The following is a 16,802-nucleotide window of genomic DNA, read 5'->3' on the forward strand; positions in this document are numbered from 1 at the left end:
GGTGATTTCCAGTATTTAGGCAACAACTTGATTTTAACACAGGTTTAAAAGTTACTGGCTTTCAAAGCTCTTATTAGTGTGTGAGTTTAGACTAGAGTGAAGTAAGCTTTAGCATTCTCTGCTGCATATGCTTACAACTACTTAAGCAACTGTTGACCTACCTTGAGGGTGCCTGGTTCGGCAGGTAGTGCCGGCCTGCTGCCCTCCATGCTGGGACTCTCTGGGCCGGTGTCCAGCTCTGTCGTCGACGGAACATGCTTCCTTGACCTCTTTGTCAAACTCTTGGCTATGGTGCCATAATCACTGGGCAGACTGGCTAACGAGTGGAACACCTGACGCTTACGGATAATCGTGTACACCAAGTTTGAGTTGCCTGTTGGGTTAAAGAGGAATATCAATATCTGTTGTACATTCCTTAAAAGCTGCTGTTTTAAAAATCACTTATTTGAGAAACTACATATATCCATTTTTTTGTCATTTTCACTTTTTAACTGAAATGTGTTCTTCTTATGTAAATACATCGTTTTATGTAGAAACCACACTAATCCAATGTCTCTAATGACACTTACCAGTAGCAAGAAGTTTCCTTTATTTGAGAAACCACACGTGTCCTGGAGATGTGTGGTTTCTCAAACAAATAATGCTAAAACCAGCTGATCGGCTGACGACAGTTTCCCAGCTTTGAGGTTATGTTTGGTGATTTTTTAAAAAGATCCTGCAAGGTCTTACATAATCGACCATAGTGATGGCTCTTTTGTAGGTTATGCCTATTAAAAAAAAATATTTAAACTCAAAATTAACTATAGGCTACTTTATTAATTTTGACTCTAACATTTTTTTATTTGGGTTACTTAATACTCACCATCAAACTGATACTGAATAATGTTGTTGAATATTTCTAGCAAGAAGAAGACTAGATGATGGTTGGTGGGAGAGGAGAAGAGGAACCAAGGAGTACTGAAGGCCTCGAGTAGATGTAGCAGTTTGGTACTGGCAACCATGCTGAGAGTCTTGAGATATGGAGACACTGAACAGACAACACTCACTGATCAGTTATTTGCGGTGAAAAGTTGTAAAAGAGAAAAAAACCCGCCAACTAGTTGATATTAAAGATTCTTTTAATGCATGACTACCACTGAGCTATAATGAATATCTGGAGGTAGCAGTTCTCAACAGGATTCAAAGTATCCCGAGATGGAAATGGAATATGCCAGAGTGGAAAGATATGGAAAGTGGAAAAAATTAAACCAACCATATAAACATTCATTAAATCACATTAATCCATGTTTAAACTTTAAGAACAAACAATTGATTTCACTGAAAGAAACATTACCCCCACCGGAGCAAAAATTCAGACTAAGAGAATTCCCATTTGCCTGTTTGGATTAATAAAAATCTATTTAAATAATGTTAGTTTTAACGAGTACCAAAGATAAATTTTCATTCGGACTGCATTTTTTAGCGAATTTTCCTATAGGGAAGTAGCTATTACCGTAGGTCTCATGGTAAGACCTAGGCCCGGGACCGATTTACTTTTTCATTTTGATGTCCCCACAGGCCAAAAACACAATTTGTTAAATATGTATATACCTAATTTATTAATGTACTAAGTTTATTAATGTTTAATCTTTATTTATATATATATGTCCGTCCGGACGATAACTTGAGTAACTTTTGTCCGATTTTGATAACATTTGGTTTGAAGGTGTAAGGCGGGATAAACTTGAATGAGTTCGCGAACCAGCATGATTGGACCATGGGAACGGGGTTTAACACGGGTTTTTATGGGGTAAAAATGGGTTTTTCTCATTTTTTACCCTTGAAACACAAAATTTATCAATTTTTCTCCAGACCTTTTTAAAGAGCTTAAAAAAACAAATAATTTAGTATATCAAAGTGTTTTTGTACAATGATTGGTTACGGAGAAAATTCAAAAACTTGTTAATTTCAAATTCCCATGTTATTCTTATGGAGAATATTGTAAAATTTTGTAGTTGGCTTGGTTATGGATATATTTTGATCAAACTTGGCAGATTTACTTATTTCATACTAAGCTATTGATATTTTAATAAAAAACACACTTTATTAGTTTCCCTGTAGCAGCTAACCTAGGTACTCGTTAAACATAAATGTTAATTAAATAGATTAGGCTAATTGAAAATCAGTCCAGGCAAATGGAAATTCGCTTAGTCGGCAGGTTTGCTGTATTTTTTTTAATTCTTTTACGTCTTCGTTGAATTTTATATAGCAGTCATCTTCAAGCTCTTTATATGTTGAAGAATCTTGTATTTTTGCAGTTCACATTCATTAATATAGCCTAATCAGTTTTGTTTAAAATAACTATGCTGTTTTGTTGTCAGCAAGAAGTATTACAATATTTTTGTTATTCTGTAAGGATCTGATTTCTTAAAACTCTTGATTTGTAAGATTTTTATTTTTGGGTAAACTGTCGGGAAATGAAGGATCTGATAAATTTGATGTTACTACATTGATAAATTGTTCGATTTCACGATCAGGCAATAATTGATCAGGTTCCCAAGAATTGTTTTTTTTTTTTTAAATAATAATGGAGGAGGAAATTTACTGTCTAAAGTGGTAGAATTTTGTTCATAATAATATATTTTCCGTATTTTTTGGGCAAATTCTAAAGAGTCGGATATTAAATTTATGTGGTGTATCTTGGTGTCGGTGAAAATGTTAGACCTTTGGACAGAACTAAACATTCTTCTTTTGTAGGTTTGCACTTTGAAAGATTTTCAATATGTGCTTCGATTGATGAGGAAACACTAGTTGTAGGTTTTACTGACATTGGTGGAGCATGGTTTTTTTGGTTGACATTAGGTTTTTGAAGAATTAATTTATCAGCTAAACAAGGTTTCTGTTCAAACAGTGGTGGCTTAATTTCATTATTAAACATCTCTCTAAAAGGTGTAGGAAGACTCAGCCCACAGTTTAATGCTTCTAAACATAAGGAATTGAGTGTCAGGAAAATAAACTATCATAGTGTCATATTGTTTTTTCAACTGTTTTCCATGTGTATTGGCCAAATCTTTGTGAGATTGTAATACTAATTTAGTTATTTCAAAGTTGGTTTTCATAGCACATATTTTTACATCTTGTTGGACTACAGGAGGGAGAGCTCCCATTCGGAATTTTGGTTGAAGTCCTTTAGGTGTCAATTCATACGACAAACATGCTGTCAGAAATAATATTTTACACTTTAGATAAGCAATTTTTCTAGCATGCATCTTAAATTCTTTGAAGTCTTGTTTGTGATAACGATGAAATAATGTAGGCGATTGAAGGAGTTCAGGAAAAGAGGGTGACTACGATAGAGTTGAGAGTATGTATAAAAGTTTGTATAGGGAATTTTTAAATAGGTGAAGTATATCTTACCAGAAGGCGTCTTATGTTTATTGCTGAAAATGCCAAATGACTTTTATATTGTTCTTTAGGATTTCTTGAAAGAATTATGAAAAATAAAACATGAAACAGTGCAAATTTGCGTTTAATACAAACGTTTTCAAGCAGAGAGAAATTAATGATACCCCCGCCGCAGCAAACCTACAGACTAAGTGAATTTCAACTTGTCTCATACATTTTTAATAAAATATTTCCATAAATAAGCCATATTTATTCCCAATTTAAATAACATTAGATTTAACCAGTGCTTAGGTTTGCTGCTACGGGGAAGTTAAAAAGTAATTTTTGACCATACGTCAATAGTGTAGGATAAAAAAAATAAATTTGACAAATTTTATCAATATATATCCATAAACAAGTAAACTACAACAGTTTTCATTTTCTCCTTAAGAATTGTTATATTTTCAAATAATAAGTAAATTAGTTCAGTTGAATCAAACTCATACTTTTATGTAAACAGAAAAACTGATACAAACAAAAAAATGCAAAATAACAGGTGATCATTAATTCACATACACATATGGTCTAAAGTCAGTACATCAGTTAAACACATCAATTCTCCCCTCTGAAATGTTTTGGTAACGTTATTTCACATTTGAGTAGTTGGTCAACATGACGCCGCCAGACAGTTCCATCGTCCATTTGTACTTTATACAGAAGGTTGCTTTCCCTTTGCAATATTCTTCCAAAACTCCACTTGTCTTTTGAGTTTGAATAATTTCTCGCTTGTACTCTGTCTCCCTCCTTAAAATATCGTGTTGCTTGCTTCACATGTTCATTTTCTTGTTTACGTGTAGGATGTAAAAGAGCTATGTGTGTTCGAATCTTCCTGCCAAACATCAAGGAGTATGCATCACAGCCAGATGAATTTGAGGTTTGACGTAACTGCATAAGCATTCTGAAGAGTTTGACGTCTAGTCTCCCTCCCTCGTCTTCCATTGCTCTTAGGGACTTCTTCACAGTCTGAACATAATGCTCAGCCTGCCCGTTTGACGAAGGGTGGTAAGGAGCAGTTGTTTTGTGTACCACTCCGTTTTCTAATAGGAACTGTTCAAAGACGCTAGACGTAAATTGACTTCCATTGTCAGAAACCAAAATCATGGGAAGACCAAAGTTAGCAAATAGTGTTCTAAGTTCTCTTGTGCAAAATTCTGTAGAAGTATTCTTAGTAGGTATAACCTCAATCCACTTAGTAAAGGCGTCCACAATAATAAAGTACCACTGTCCTTGCATTGGACCAGCAAAGTCTATATGCAACCTTTCCCATGGTCCCTGGGGAGCTAGCCATGGATGATTTTGTTCCTTTCTTGGTTCATTTTGTTTCAAACGACATTGTTTGCACGATTTTGCCAATTGTTCTATATCTCGACTCGATCAATATTCTTCCATGCACAATAGCTTCTGGCTAGGGATTTCATTTTCTCCATGCCTAAATGTCCAATATGAAGTTCATCAAGAACCTTCCGACGAAGGGATTGTGGTATTAGAACTCGACATCCTTTGAATATACATCCGTCTTGAAGTGTTAATTCATTGTCATGGTACCCAAAAGCTTCCACTGATTCACCTTGTTCAAGTGCATGTAGTATTGGTTGAAGGTCTTTGATGTGGGCTGTTGACTTAGAAATTGTGGAACTACTAATTTGAAAAGAATCGAGTTGACTAAGTTGAAAAAGGTCACAGTTGTCCCTGCCTTTAGTTGAAGCATGCTCAGTTGGGAACCGAGATAAAAAATCTACGTTAGCATGATCCGATGCTATTGAGAATTCATTTATGGATTCATGTTCTTGTTGAGTACGTGAAATAAACTTGTGTTGTAAAGCCCATTGACTTGGCTGTGGTTCTACAAAATCCTTTAGTATCTGAACCAACTCACTGTAGTCTTTTGTAAGTGGGTTTTCAGGTGCACATAAATCATAAAGTTGTTGGTGTAACTGGGGTGTAAGAGCGTGTAGTAGCATGTAAACTTTAGCATTATCATCTGTACTTAGATTTTTAAGGTGTAGGAATATTTCAAGTCTCTTTATGAAATTTGTAACCGTTTCCTCCGGGTGAAAAGGTGTAAAATTTATACTACCCGACAATGAGGACCCGGGAATTGAACTATGTGTCGCCTCAGATGGATTGCTGATTGGGTGAAGTGGTGTAGACCTAGTGTTGGAACATTCATTCTTAATCAACTCTTGAAGTTTTGTTGTAAGATTTAAATACTTATCCTCGACATTACATCTACATTCTATTTCATGGTGCAAGTTTTCTTCATCGGTTAATGTATCAATTTGGTCCTGAATACTTTTGTAACGTTCCCACTGGTCAGCAATTGCTTTGAGTTTTTGAGTTTACACCTCAGTCACTGTAAGACTACCTTGAGACTGGAATCTTTCTGCCTTCTTCAACTGTCCTTTTACTACTGCTCGTGCTTTCTTTAGATTATTTAACTCTTGTCCATCCATTCTTCGTTTTTCTCGTCGCCAATGTTATATTTTCAAATAATAAGTAAATTAGTTCAGTTGAATCAAACTCATACTTTTATGTAAACAGAAAAACTGATACAAACAAAACAAATGCAAAATAACAGGTGATCATTAATTCACATACACATATGGTCTAAAGTCAGTACATCAGTTAAACACATCAAGAATAACATGGGAATTTTAAATTACACTAGTTTTGAATTTTCTCCGTGACCGTTAGGCATACAAGAGCGCTTAAATATACTAAATTATTTCTTTTTTTAAGCTCTATAAAACGGTTTAAAAAGAAATTGCAAAAATATTTGTTTTTAGGGTGAAAAATGAGAAAACCCCACTTTTACCCCATAAAACCCCACATAAACCCCTGTTCCCATAGTCCGATTATGCTGGTTCGTGAACTCGTTTGAATAAACGTAGGTTTACACGTTTGTACCAAATTTCATCAAAATCAGATAATTTTTGCTCGAGTTATCGCGCTAACGGACACATATACACCCGGAAAGGAAATTCATATATATATTTATTTGTTTACATACTTTTATATAGCTCATACTGTGATCATGGCTTTAGTGCGGAAATACGTATCAGTTTAAATAAAAATGAATTTCAGGGTACTCTGGTTTTTATTATTTTGTTTATTAATTGAAAAAGTAGCCCTAAAAAGTGAACAGAGCTATCAAAACATATATATATATATGAATTTAAACGGAAGGTGTTTTTGGTCTCTAGGGACCTCAAAACGAAAAATTAAATCGGTCCCGGGTCCAGGTCTTACCATGAGTACTACGGTAATAGCTTGTTCCCTATATGGGAAATTCGCTAATATTCCCTATATATGGGAAATTTTTTTGTTTTTATGGTAAAAAATGGGTAAAACCCCATTAAACCTCATAAAAAACCCCGTAAACCGCCGTTCCCATGGTCCGGTTATGCTAGTTCCCGAACTAGTTCGAATAAACGTAGGTTCAAAACCACATGTAGGTCCAAATTTCATCAAAATAGGATCATTTTTGCTTGAGTTATCGCGCTAACGGACACACACATATATATATATACCGGGAGTCCGAAAAATAACTCCCTAGTTTTATCAAATTTCTGAGGACAGTATTCGTTAGAATGGACAAAAATAATTCTTTGGGCCTGTTGAGTATGCTCTTAAGTTTTAGTTTCGTACGTTGGTATTAAGGTTGGCACACCTGTTTGACCTTGAGCGTGTAGTTACACCACGCGCTGCGCCGCCGCGCCGAGCGCTAGACTCGACTGTCTGACTGTCAGTCAGTGCAATGGCTACTCCACAGCAGAAAGCACACAGTGCGTAATTTGGTTAGTGGAAACAAAATCTGTTACTACTGTGCAACGTAACTTCAGAAGTGAGTATGGTGGCAGTGCACCTGATTTGAAATCAATTCGCAGTTGGTTAAAACAATTTAAGGAGACGGGAAGTGTTTTAAAAGGAAAACGACCGGGTAGGCCATCTGTTTCAGCGGAGAATGTAGAGAGAATCAGAGCCTCATGCCAACGCAGCCCTAAGACGTCACTAATGCGCCGTAGTCTACAATTGGGATTACCAAGATCTACTGTCTACGACGTGGTACGTAAAAGACTGAAATTACATGCGTACAAAATCCAACTGGTCCACGAAATAAAACCAAATGATAAACGCTTAAGGTTAGATTTTGCTGTGGACATTCTCAACAGAATTGATGAGAATCCAAACTACCTGAACAATGTTTTGTTCACTGATGAGTCAACGTTCCATGTTAGCGGGGTTGTAAATCGCCACAACTGCCGAATTTGGGGGTCTGAGAAGCCACGAGAAATTGTTCAACACCAACGAGACTCGCCTAAGGTTAATGTGTGGTGCGGTTTAATGAACGATCGAATTGTTGGACCTTTTATTTTTTGTGAAAACACTATAAATGGCGATATCTACTGTGAAATGCTTGAACTGTACGTGTTTCCACAGGTGGATGACATCGAGGCGGAAAAAGGACTAGTAATATTCCAGCAAGACGGTGCGCCGCCCCATTACAAAAAACGTGTGCGCTCGGCCTTAAACGCTCGTTTGGGTTTATTCAGAAAAGATACGTGACATTGACCATCTTCGTCAAAGAATCGTAGCTGCAGTAGAATCAGTGACACCTGATATGTTAACTAACACTTGGAGAGAGATTGAATACCGGTTAGATATCTGTAGAGCTACAAATGGGTCACATATCGAGGTGTACTAATGTCAAAATAAACTTGAGTAAACCCTCTTTAATTTCATGTATTAGATATAAGAATATGTATTCTCTACAATAAACAATCGTTTATCAAAACTAGGGAGTTATTTTTCGGACACCCGGTATATATGCCATAAAAAAGTACAGCTTTGACAAGCCATATTTTTGTCACTTGCAGTCTGTTTACCATGTACGAGTCAACTCACCATTTACAAGGATGGTGAGCAAGCAGTCAAACAGGGGCTGCAGCCTTTGATGGCCCGTTGTAATGATTTTATGAAATACTGTGATTAGTAAATCTGCATGAGTACCTAGAAAAATGTGAAACAAATATTACAATAGGAATAGGCTAAGCTAATTATGACTATGCCAAAATCAAGTAAAATGGAATAAGAGTGCTTTTTGACTAACAATTTTGGCAGTAAGTTGATTTTGTTATACAGGAATGGACTGAATTATAAATAGTGTAACTCCAACACAAAAACACTAACCTGTGAAAACAGGAATATCCATGGGGATGGTGGCAGTGTAAGGTTTATTGAGACGAACGCCAAAGTTTCTTTCACCACTTAGAAGAAGAAGAATAAACACTCCTATGTGCATCAGTCCGACTCGAGCTGTTAACAAACATTTACACTTAATTGAAAAAATGTAAAATGTATCAACTGAATTTTTTTCTAATTTTAAGAAACAAAGATACTGTTATCATACAAACTTAAATAACTCTGATTGAAAATATAGGTATGTGTATGGTTTGAAACAATGCCACTAAAACAGAAGTCCCCACTCAAATAGCCTAGACAAATACTATTGCAATACTATTACTCAGATACATAATAAACTATTGTTCATTTCACACTACATAATCATCCGAGAAAACACTTTGCTGATTTTTGCAGGAATAAGTGCCTTGATTTTCTTTTTTATATATTTTTTTTGTCTGACACGTCATGCTTAGGACATGTTTGTGTCGAAACATACATTTACAAACTGCAAAATATCAAATATTTTACAAATATGCCGTTTACAATAAATATGTTTTAATATGAAATGCAACAAATTTATATTTTAAAATTTAAAACCCATTACTCAAAGGAACACTCACACTGGTCAGCCCTGGAGTCGTTGAGATGGAACAATATTGGGACAAGGATATCTAGAACATCACTGCTCTTCAGCACATAGTACAGGAACTTCTGCAATAAAACATAGGTCATTACTGTAGTTATAATCAGACATTGTTTATAGATATAACATATAACGTAGTAATCTTAAGTCTAGATGAAACTGAACACAACCGTGCCATGCATTCAAATTATTCTGGAACTTCCTAAAGTAAATAAAAACAAGCTGTTGGCCCGTCCTACGTACGGGAATCGAGTAGTCCATTAAAACTATATATAGTGTGTCTATTACTAATTCAGGCATAGTTTAAGCAGTTCAAAATTGATAGTAAAGAAAAAGCTACCAAGATGAGTTAAAACATATGATCATTGTTATTTCCCCAACCTTTCCTCAAAAAGTCAAATAGTAAAATAATTTTCATAAGCTTTCTTTTAAAGATTCGTGAGCTTCGATTCGTATACAGCAATGGTTACAGAATCTTGCTTATTTCCTATAATCAATGACAAAATCTCAGAGTAAATAAACTAACCTCATAAATCTATAAAATATTTTTTATTCAACCAGCTGTTAGTTATAACAAACTAGCAGAGCACCCGTCCTTCGTACGGGGTTTGCATATAAGTATAAATGTTTATTGCAGTTGTGGGAGAAGACGCGGTTTAAGACAATTTGGTCTTTTAATTTATACGGTATCCTATAGTGTAACACACATCTACCATAGCCCTAATGTTCTACCACTGCACCTAAACCATGGAAAAAAGTAAAGTTCTCATTGTGTACCACAACTTTTTGTTGCTAGTTGGTTCAAATTAGCTGTGGTCATAAATTCAAAAAACATAATAGTGCTGCACCCTATTGGTAAGCCTTATAACTTTTTAATGCTATTTAATATCATAGAACCAACTTGTGCAGTTGAAAAGGCTGAAAAATTTCTTTAAATATGAATACTCATAAGGTTAACATGAGACACTCTATGGCCAGAGCCACTGGGGCGGAGCCTGAAAGGATTTTTGAGGTAAGAATATGTCAATATGTTAATCGGGAATGTCAGCTATCGTCATACCAAATTTCAACCTTGTCGGTTTAGTATTCTTCGCGTTTACTTGTCACAAACATCCATCCATCCATCCATCCATCCATCCATACATCCATATGTCCAAACTTTCTTACTTAGGCTATAATATTAGTCGGATAAGTAAACTGTTGAAATATTGCTCGTTTATGAATAGATTTTTTTAAACTTGGCAAATTTATTTATTTCATACTAAGCTAATACAGTAATATTCTTCTAAAAATCACACTTCGTTACCCTCCCTGTAGGCAGCAAACCTAGGTACTCGTTAAAACTAATGTTATTGAATTAGATTTAATAGAAAATAAAGTCACACAAATGGAAATTTGCGTTGGCTGCAGGTTTGCTGCAGTGGGGGTATTATGGAATTGTAATTGATGTAGAAAGAAGACTTTGTGGTAGTACATGATTAACTCTAATGCATATAAGATACTAAATAAATCAATCCCGTTGGTCACAATTAGTAGTGCCGGTCAGCCGGTCGCTTGTTATTTTATTGAACTACTACTGCAAATCAGCACTACTATTTCGTATTTGCTAGCAGCTATACCCGTGCCTTGCAACGGGTCAGTATGCAAAAGAGACACATAGGTTCTTTGAAAATGCCAAATGGTTTCACTCCTACCATTTAATTTAGAAACAAAATTTAACTGTATTACTTAACTTTATAATAGTACGTTTTTGTTAACTCATACTGTCAATACTTATTTAGGCTTGGCCTACCTACGATACAAAATCAATGATGGATTTTAACCCTCCGAGCGTCACTCGTCAAAAAATCGACGCGCGACACACTTTGTGAAGTGTCACGCGTCGATTTTTCGACGCACGAACATCGTTTACGGCGAAGGCTCTATGACTGACTGAATCGGATTGAACTGGATCGAGTTAGGTATCGTTCTTTTCGTTATATTCTACGCTTTCTCCAGAGGTCTGTCTCTAAGCGCTTTATGTTCTCCGAGCCGATCGTAATTGTAGCAGACAGCTGACGTGCGTATTTGTAAGCAACTAGGTTACCCTCGGACCGATGACTGATGTGTTTTATTACGTTTATCATTGTTTTAGTGTTAAAAATCAAAAGTAATGATATACGTGGTGCATTATAAGAAGATTTTAGTGATTTTGAAGGGCTGGTTGATGATCCTGAAGAAGTAGGTAGTGATATTGATGTAAATTATCAGCCAGATTGCTAGCTATGGTTAGGCTATGCATTCTTAGCTAAACGCTATGTACTGAAATCTGTTTTTTGCCCATAACTTATTTATTTGCAAATCTACTTCCTTATATTATTGTATATTTGTAATCCTCATAAAATTTAGAACAAAGTGGCTATTTTCAAATATTTATAGGCTTATAATTTATACAATTTCATTGAGCGCGAACTTATTTTTTTTTTTTAATTTTCCAAAATATTTCTTTTACCTAAAAATTTTTTTGAAACAAATGTGTCTTATGTTTTATGTATAATATTGAAGCCCATGATTTTCCAAACAAAATGGTATATAGAACAGTAGAATTAACATTGTTTTAAGCTTCTCAGATCTGTTTTAATAAAACCTTGCAAATGCGCCAAAAATAGGCGGACATTAAGGCCTAAACTATGGACACTCGGAGGGTTAAGGTATAATAAAAGAATGTGTTTAATGGTTTGCACTGTAAACGAAAAGCTGCCACAATAGTTCCAAACCGAAAAATAGAAAAAAAGGAAAATCTATATATACTGCAAAAAAAAAAAAAAAAATAAAGTAAAAAAAATATAAAAAAAATAAAAAAAAAACAAAAAAAATCATAACAACAGGTTTGTGATGGTACATGTTTCAGTGATATGGATTCAACATTTTAAAGTATTTAGTGAATTAGGCCCTACAAAGTTAAATTGTACTTGCATGCAGTAAAAACATTGGTGAAGTACTATTCTAGTTACTGAATAATCAATCTTACACTTTATTTTTAAAGTAGTTTGATATTTACTAATTAAAGTACTCACTTTCCAGTATGTAGAGAGGCACATGTTTTTCTAGCCTAATTTTAACTGTATATAATATCATTAATCACACATCACCAAGAAAGCTAAAGTAAAATAAAAGACTTTTACTCACAAATAAACAAATTGAAAACTTCAAGTGATTTTATTTTACTCATAAAAAAGCTCAAGGAAAATAAAAAATATACAGTTTGGTTAGAGTAGTAATTTCCTGGAAAACAATAAAAACAAACTGATCTTCAGGCAACTACATCTTATCAGTTGTGGCAACTACAGACCACAAAGTTCATATCTGTTATCTGAGCTGGACTATACAAACTGACAACAATGGTTATAGCTTATTGTTATTAACACTCAGTATTGCTAACTTCAAAACAAGGATAATTACAGTTTTACAGTAAAGCTATTACTGTAAAGCAAAAAGCATAAGGTAATTTAACCTTTAATAGGCCTATGGATTTTCAAATAGAGCAGACAAAAAATGGCAAGCCTAATATTGTTTTTAATAATCATAAATTTAGACAGAATTATGTGGCTAAAAGTGGCGAAATAACATGGAGATGCCTTGGTAGGAACTGTAACGCCGTAGTTAAAACGGATGCAAATAAATCCACTTTAACTGTAACTAATAGTAAACACACTGGACCTCATCCAGTTACTATGAGGTCATTACAATCACCTAAGGCCTCAAATCGTGAATCACCTATACAGTCAATAGACACAAACGAAAATAATGTGGACCTCTTTGCATCTACACCTATAACTAATTCCTACAGAACCTATTTCTACCTCAGAGCTTTTTGACAGCTTATCTTCTGAATCTAAAGAATCAATTCCACCCTCTTTATTAGAATTAGAAGAGGAAAACAGGCAACTAAAAGAACATAATAGGACTCTGGAAGGACAACTGAAATGTGTACTTGACCATTCCATTGAATCGGATACTCGTCTAATGCGATTCACAGAGGAAATTTTCCCTGTTCCCGACTACATACATAAGATGATAGATTGTTCTGTGCAATGTGAACTGCTGACAGCCCCTCAAATCTTGGATCCTGAAAGTCAAATTGAAAGAGCCAATAGTGATTTCTTGACAACATTGCAATCTGAACAAGAAGCCAAGCGAGTCCTGGAATCAGAAAACAACAAGCTACAAACGATCTTGTCTAGCCTAAAAGACCAGCTGTCTCTAAGTCACTCAAATGTGACCATGTTAATTAACAGAGAAAAGTCTTGGCGTAAAGACAAGTGGGCTGATGACTGTGTCCTTTCAGTTTATTTCGATTCAATGTCTGAGAGTGCTTCCAGAACTCGAAATGACATAATTTTTCTTGGCCCTCCTGAAACTCACATGCTTAAATTCAGAACCAACAAAACAGCCCTAGAAGATTTTCCCTTCCTGAATTCTGATCAATGCAAATATATTTTCTGTTGCATCAATGACTCTATGGACCCTTGTAAAATGAGCTCTGGTTCACATTGGAGCCTCCTATTTTGTGACCGTGCTTCAAAGAAGTCATACCACTTTGACTCATTAGGTAACTGTAATAACAAATCTGCAATAGTTGTATCTTCAAATCTTGGAATCGGACCAGTTGTTGAAATGCCCTGTCAACAACAACGCAACTCCAATGAGTGTGGGCTTAATGTGCTTGTAAATGCAAAATATATTTTGAACTATTTCCGCTTTCCCCAGCTGTCATCTTTTGAAGAATGGTTTCTGGTGGATAGAAATAAAGCTAACGAGACAGCTAAGTCTTCAATAACACCCTCTAAGTCTTTTGTAAATAAGGATCCTATAAACTCTTAATCAAACCAGGAACCAAAATCAAAAGAGAAAAAGTCTGATGATGATGAATGGACAGTCGTAAAGGATGGGGCCCCAAAACTGCAAGCCTCACAGCTTGACATCCCGATCCCATGTAAAAACAAGTTTGCTATCCTGGAAAACAATGAAAAAACTCATGATGGTTCTGCCTCCACTAATACATCTTTGTTGGTGTTACCTGCTGTTGCAAAAGAACCGATGACAACCACTCTTCCTAACAAGTTGGCGAATTCCTGCAGAAGAAAGCTCCACACACCTAAGAAGGTGTCGGGGGTTAATATCATTAAAAAACTCTCAATAATATCTGACAGCCAAGGAAGAGGGATTTCTGAGAAAGTTAACATGATGAGTGATGGGAGTGTTATGGCATCAGAGAGTATGGTTATGCCGAACGCGGGACTGCTGCAAGTGTTGGACACAGCTGCTCAAGCGAGAAATAAGTATGTGGTAATACTTGGTGGGTCTAACGACTCCCTGAATGGAAATATAGATAAACTGTACATGGAGTTGGAATCCAAACTAATTGCACTCCAGAAAAATAAAAATAAAACTATAATTATATCAACTATACCAGATAGATTTGATGTTGAGTGGAACAAGCATATTCACTTAGAAATATTGAAAATAAATAACTACATTGAGGAATTAGCGGTACGATGTAACAATGTTTATCTTTTAGATATCAATAATTTTCAAAGATCTCATTACACAATGCATGGTTTACATTTTAATTCAAGAGGAAAAAAGAAATTTGCTAAAGAAATACTCAAGACATTGACAAAAACATTGGCAGAAGGAAAATGCCCTGAAAACATACCGAAGATGAACACAAAAAAGATGCAGGGAAGGGAATATAATGATAAAGAAAATAAAATTAAAATAATGGTTCACAACATAATGGACATCTTCAAATATCACTCTAATGATAAGCGCACAGCATTCGCTCACTGTATATCTGCAGACCTCAATGATGACAGAAACATGAGTGCCGGAGTGGCAGTAAGTTTCAGGAAAAGGTTTGGCAGGCCGTTACACTCAAACCTATTAGATAGCCACCTATCCTATCAGCAACCTAAAAATGGACCGGGAGTGTATGGCTTAGTAACGAAACCAAAGTATTATCTTAAACCAAGCTTAACAGACTATGATCTGGCCTTTGCAAGTCTAATAAAAGACTTTAAACAAAAGCAGTTCTGCCAACTAATCTGCTCACCCATGGGCTGCGTCCGAGATCAAGATTCCCCGGAGCATTTTATGACAAATCTGATCAAATTTCAACAGGAAACTGGGGCTTTGGTTAAGATTGTCATTTGCAAGGAAAATTCAAAAAGAGTTTTTAACAACGGTTTTAGTCACCTGGAGCTTGTAGATCGTTTAGAAAGGGCAATTTCAGACCAGCATAATCAGCAAAGAACAGCACCCTTAATAACATCAGTAACAGATTTTCCAACACTTCCAGCACCTTCTTCATCAAAGCATCAAATCTCAATCATGAAGAATACTGACAACCCCACTCAGACCCCGGACAAAACAACATCTTCATATACTGCACATATGGCTACCTCTGAAGATCAAGACAGGCTGTTATGTTGTCCAACAACAAATCTGGAAGAAAATTTTGAGCCAACTGTCTTTCAAGTCCTGCCCCAAATTGAGGAACCAGTTCTTCACCGTTTGCTATCAGATGTTGAAGAGATCGCCCCAAATGAATCGGAGAGGAGCCTGCCAGCAACATCTACACATCAGCAGATTGCACAAAGTATTCCTCCCTCTGGTGTTGGTGTTGTGAGTGTAGTGAAAAAGCAGAGCAGTGAAAGTAAAGGGGTCTTTAGTGTTAGTGAAAATAGTAGTAATAAAGATGGCGATTCTAGTAATCTAGATGGTTTCTTAAAAACTGACACACCGGCTGATCCTTTAAACTACTTACTCCAGAAATCGCAAATGGTAACGTGATAAGTCGTTCTGTTAAACACAAAGGGAAACTAAAATTATTTCATCAAAACATTAGGAACTTAAAAAATGGTATTGATCCTTTGCAAATAACTTTAGAGGAGATACAACCTCATGTTATAGTTTTATCGGACATTGATATGAAAGAATGTGAACTAGATAGATTAAATATTAAAAATTATACTGTTGATTCTTTCTTTTGTAGAACAAAATTTAAAAATGGAGGTGTCGTGATCTTGAGTAAAAGTGGGCTGAAGGGTCAACCGGTGGTTTTTCCTCACCACTTGTTAGATGATTTGCAGGAGGAAAAACAATTTGAATTTTGTGCTGCAGTATATAAGATTCAAAATTTCAAATTTGTTGTCGTGGGAATGTATAGGTCCCCTTCCTCTTCTGTGGATATATTTTTAGATAGATTAAGTGCACTTGTAGATTATTTAGACAAAAAGTATAAATTTATAATTTGGGCAGGAGATCTGAATATCAATGTTTTACCAAGCACAAATCCAGACAAAAAAAAATAAGTTAATGTTGGAAAATATGCTAAAAAATCATGCCATGAAATATCTAGTTGATTTTCCAACCAGAGTGAGTTTTGAAACAGAATCAGCTATAGATAATATATTAGTTAAGAAATCACACGTTAATCTCATGTCAGTTACTGGTGTTGTCACACTTCTCTCTGATCATGATGGTCAGATGTTGGAATTTGCCTGTTCTG

At 35.5% G+C, this 16,802-nt stretch overlaps 1 protein-coding gene across 2 annotated transcripts in view; it reads right to left on the minus strand.

The window, feature by feature from the left end:
- Positions 1 to 16,802, minus strand: part of LOC129005449 (protein HID1) — an 84,923-nt gene that overhangs the window by 24,142 nt on the left and 43,979 nt on the right. For both annotated transcript variants that reach the window (XM_054434346.1, XM_054434340.1), the window contains exons 8-12: positions 9,228 to 9,318; positions 8,614 to 8,739; positions 8,329 to 8,433; positions 863 to 1,027; positions 162 to 373 (exon numbers count right to left, since the gene is read on the minus strand). In XM_054434346.1, coding sequence (XP_054290321.1) covers positions 162 to 373; positions 863 to 1,027; positions 8,329 to 8,433; positions 8,614 to 8,739; positions 9,228 to 9,318 — 699 coding nt within the window. The remainder of the gene's footprint in view (positions 1 to 161; positions 374 to 862; positions 1,028 to 8,328; positions 8,434 to 8,613; positions 8,740 to 9,227; positions 9,319 to 16,802) is intronic.

The sequence above is a fragment of the Macrosteles quadrilineatus genome, unplaced genomic scaffold, assembly GCF_028750875.1.
Source record: "Macrosteles quadrilineatus isolate MER2022 unplaced genomic scaffold, UCM_ALF_1.0 Scaffold_1__1_contigs__length_201487025, whole genome shotgun sequence".
NCBI classification, from domain to species: Eukaryota; Metazoa; Arthropoda; class Insecta; order Hemiptera; family Cicadellidae; genus Macrosteles; species Macrosteles quadrilineatus.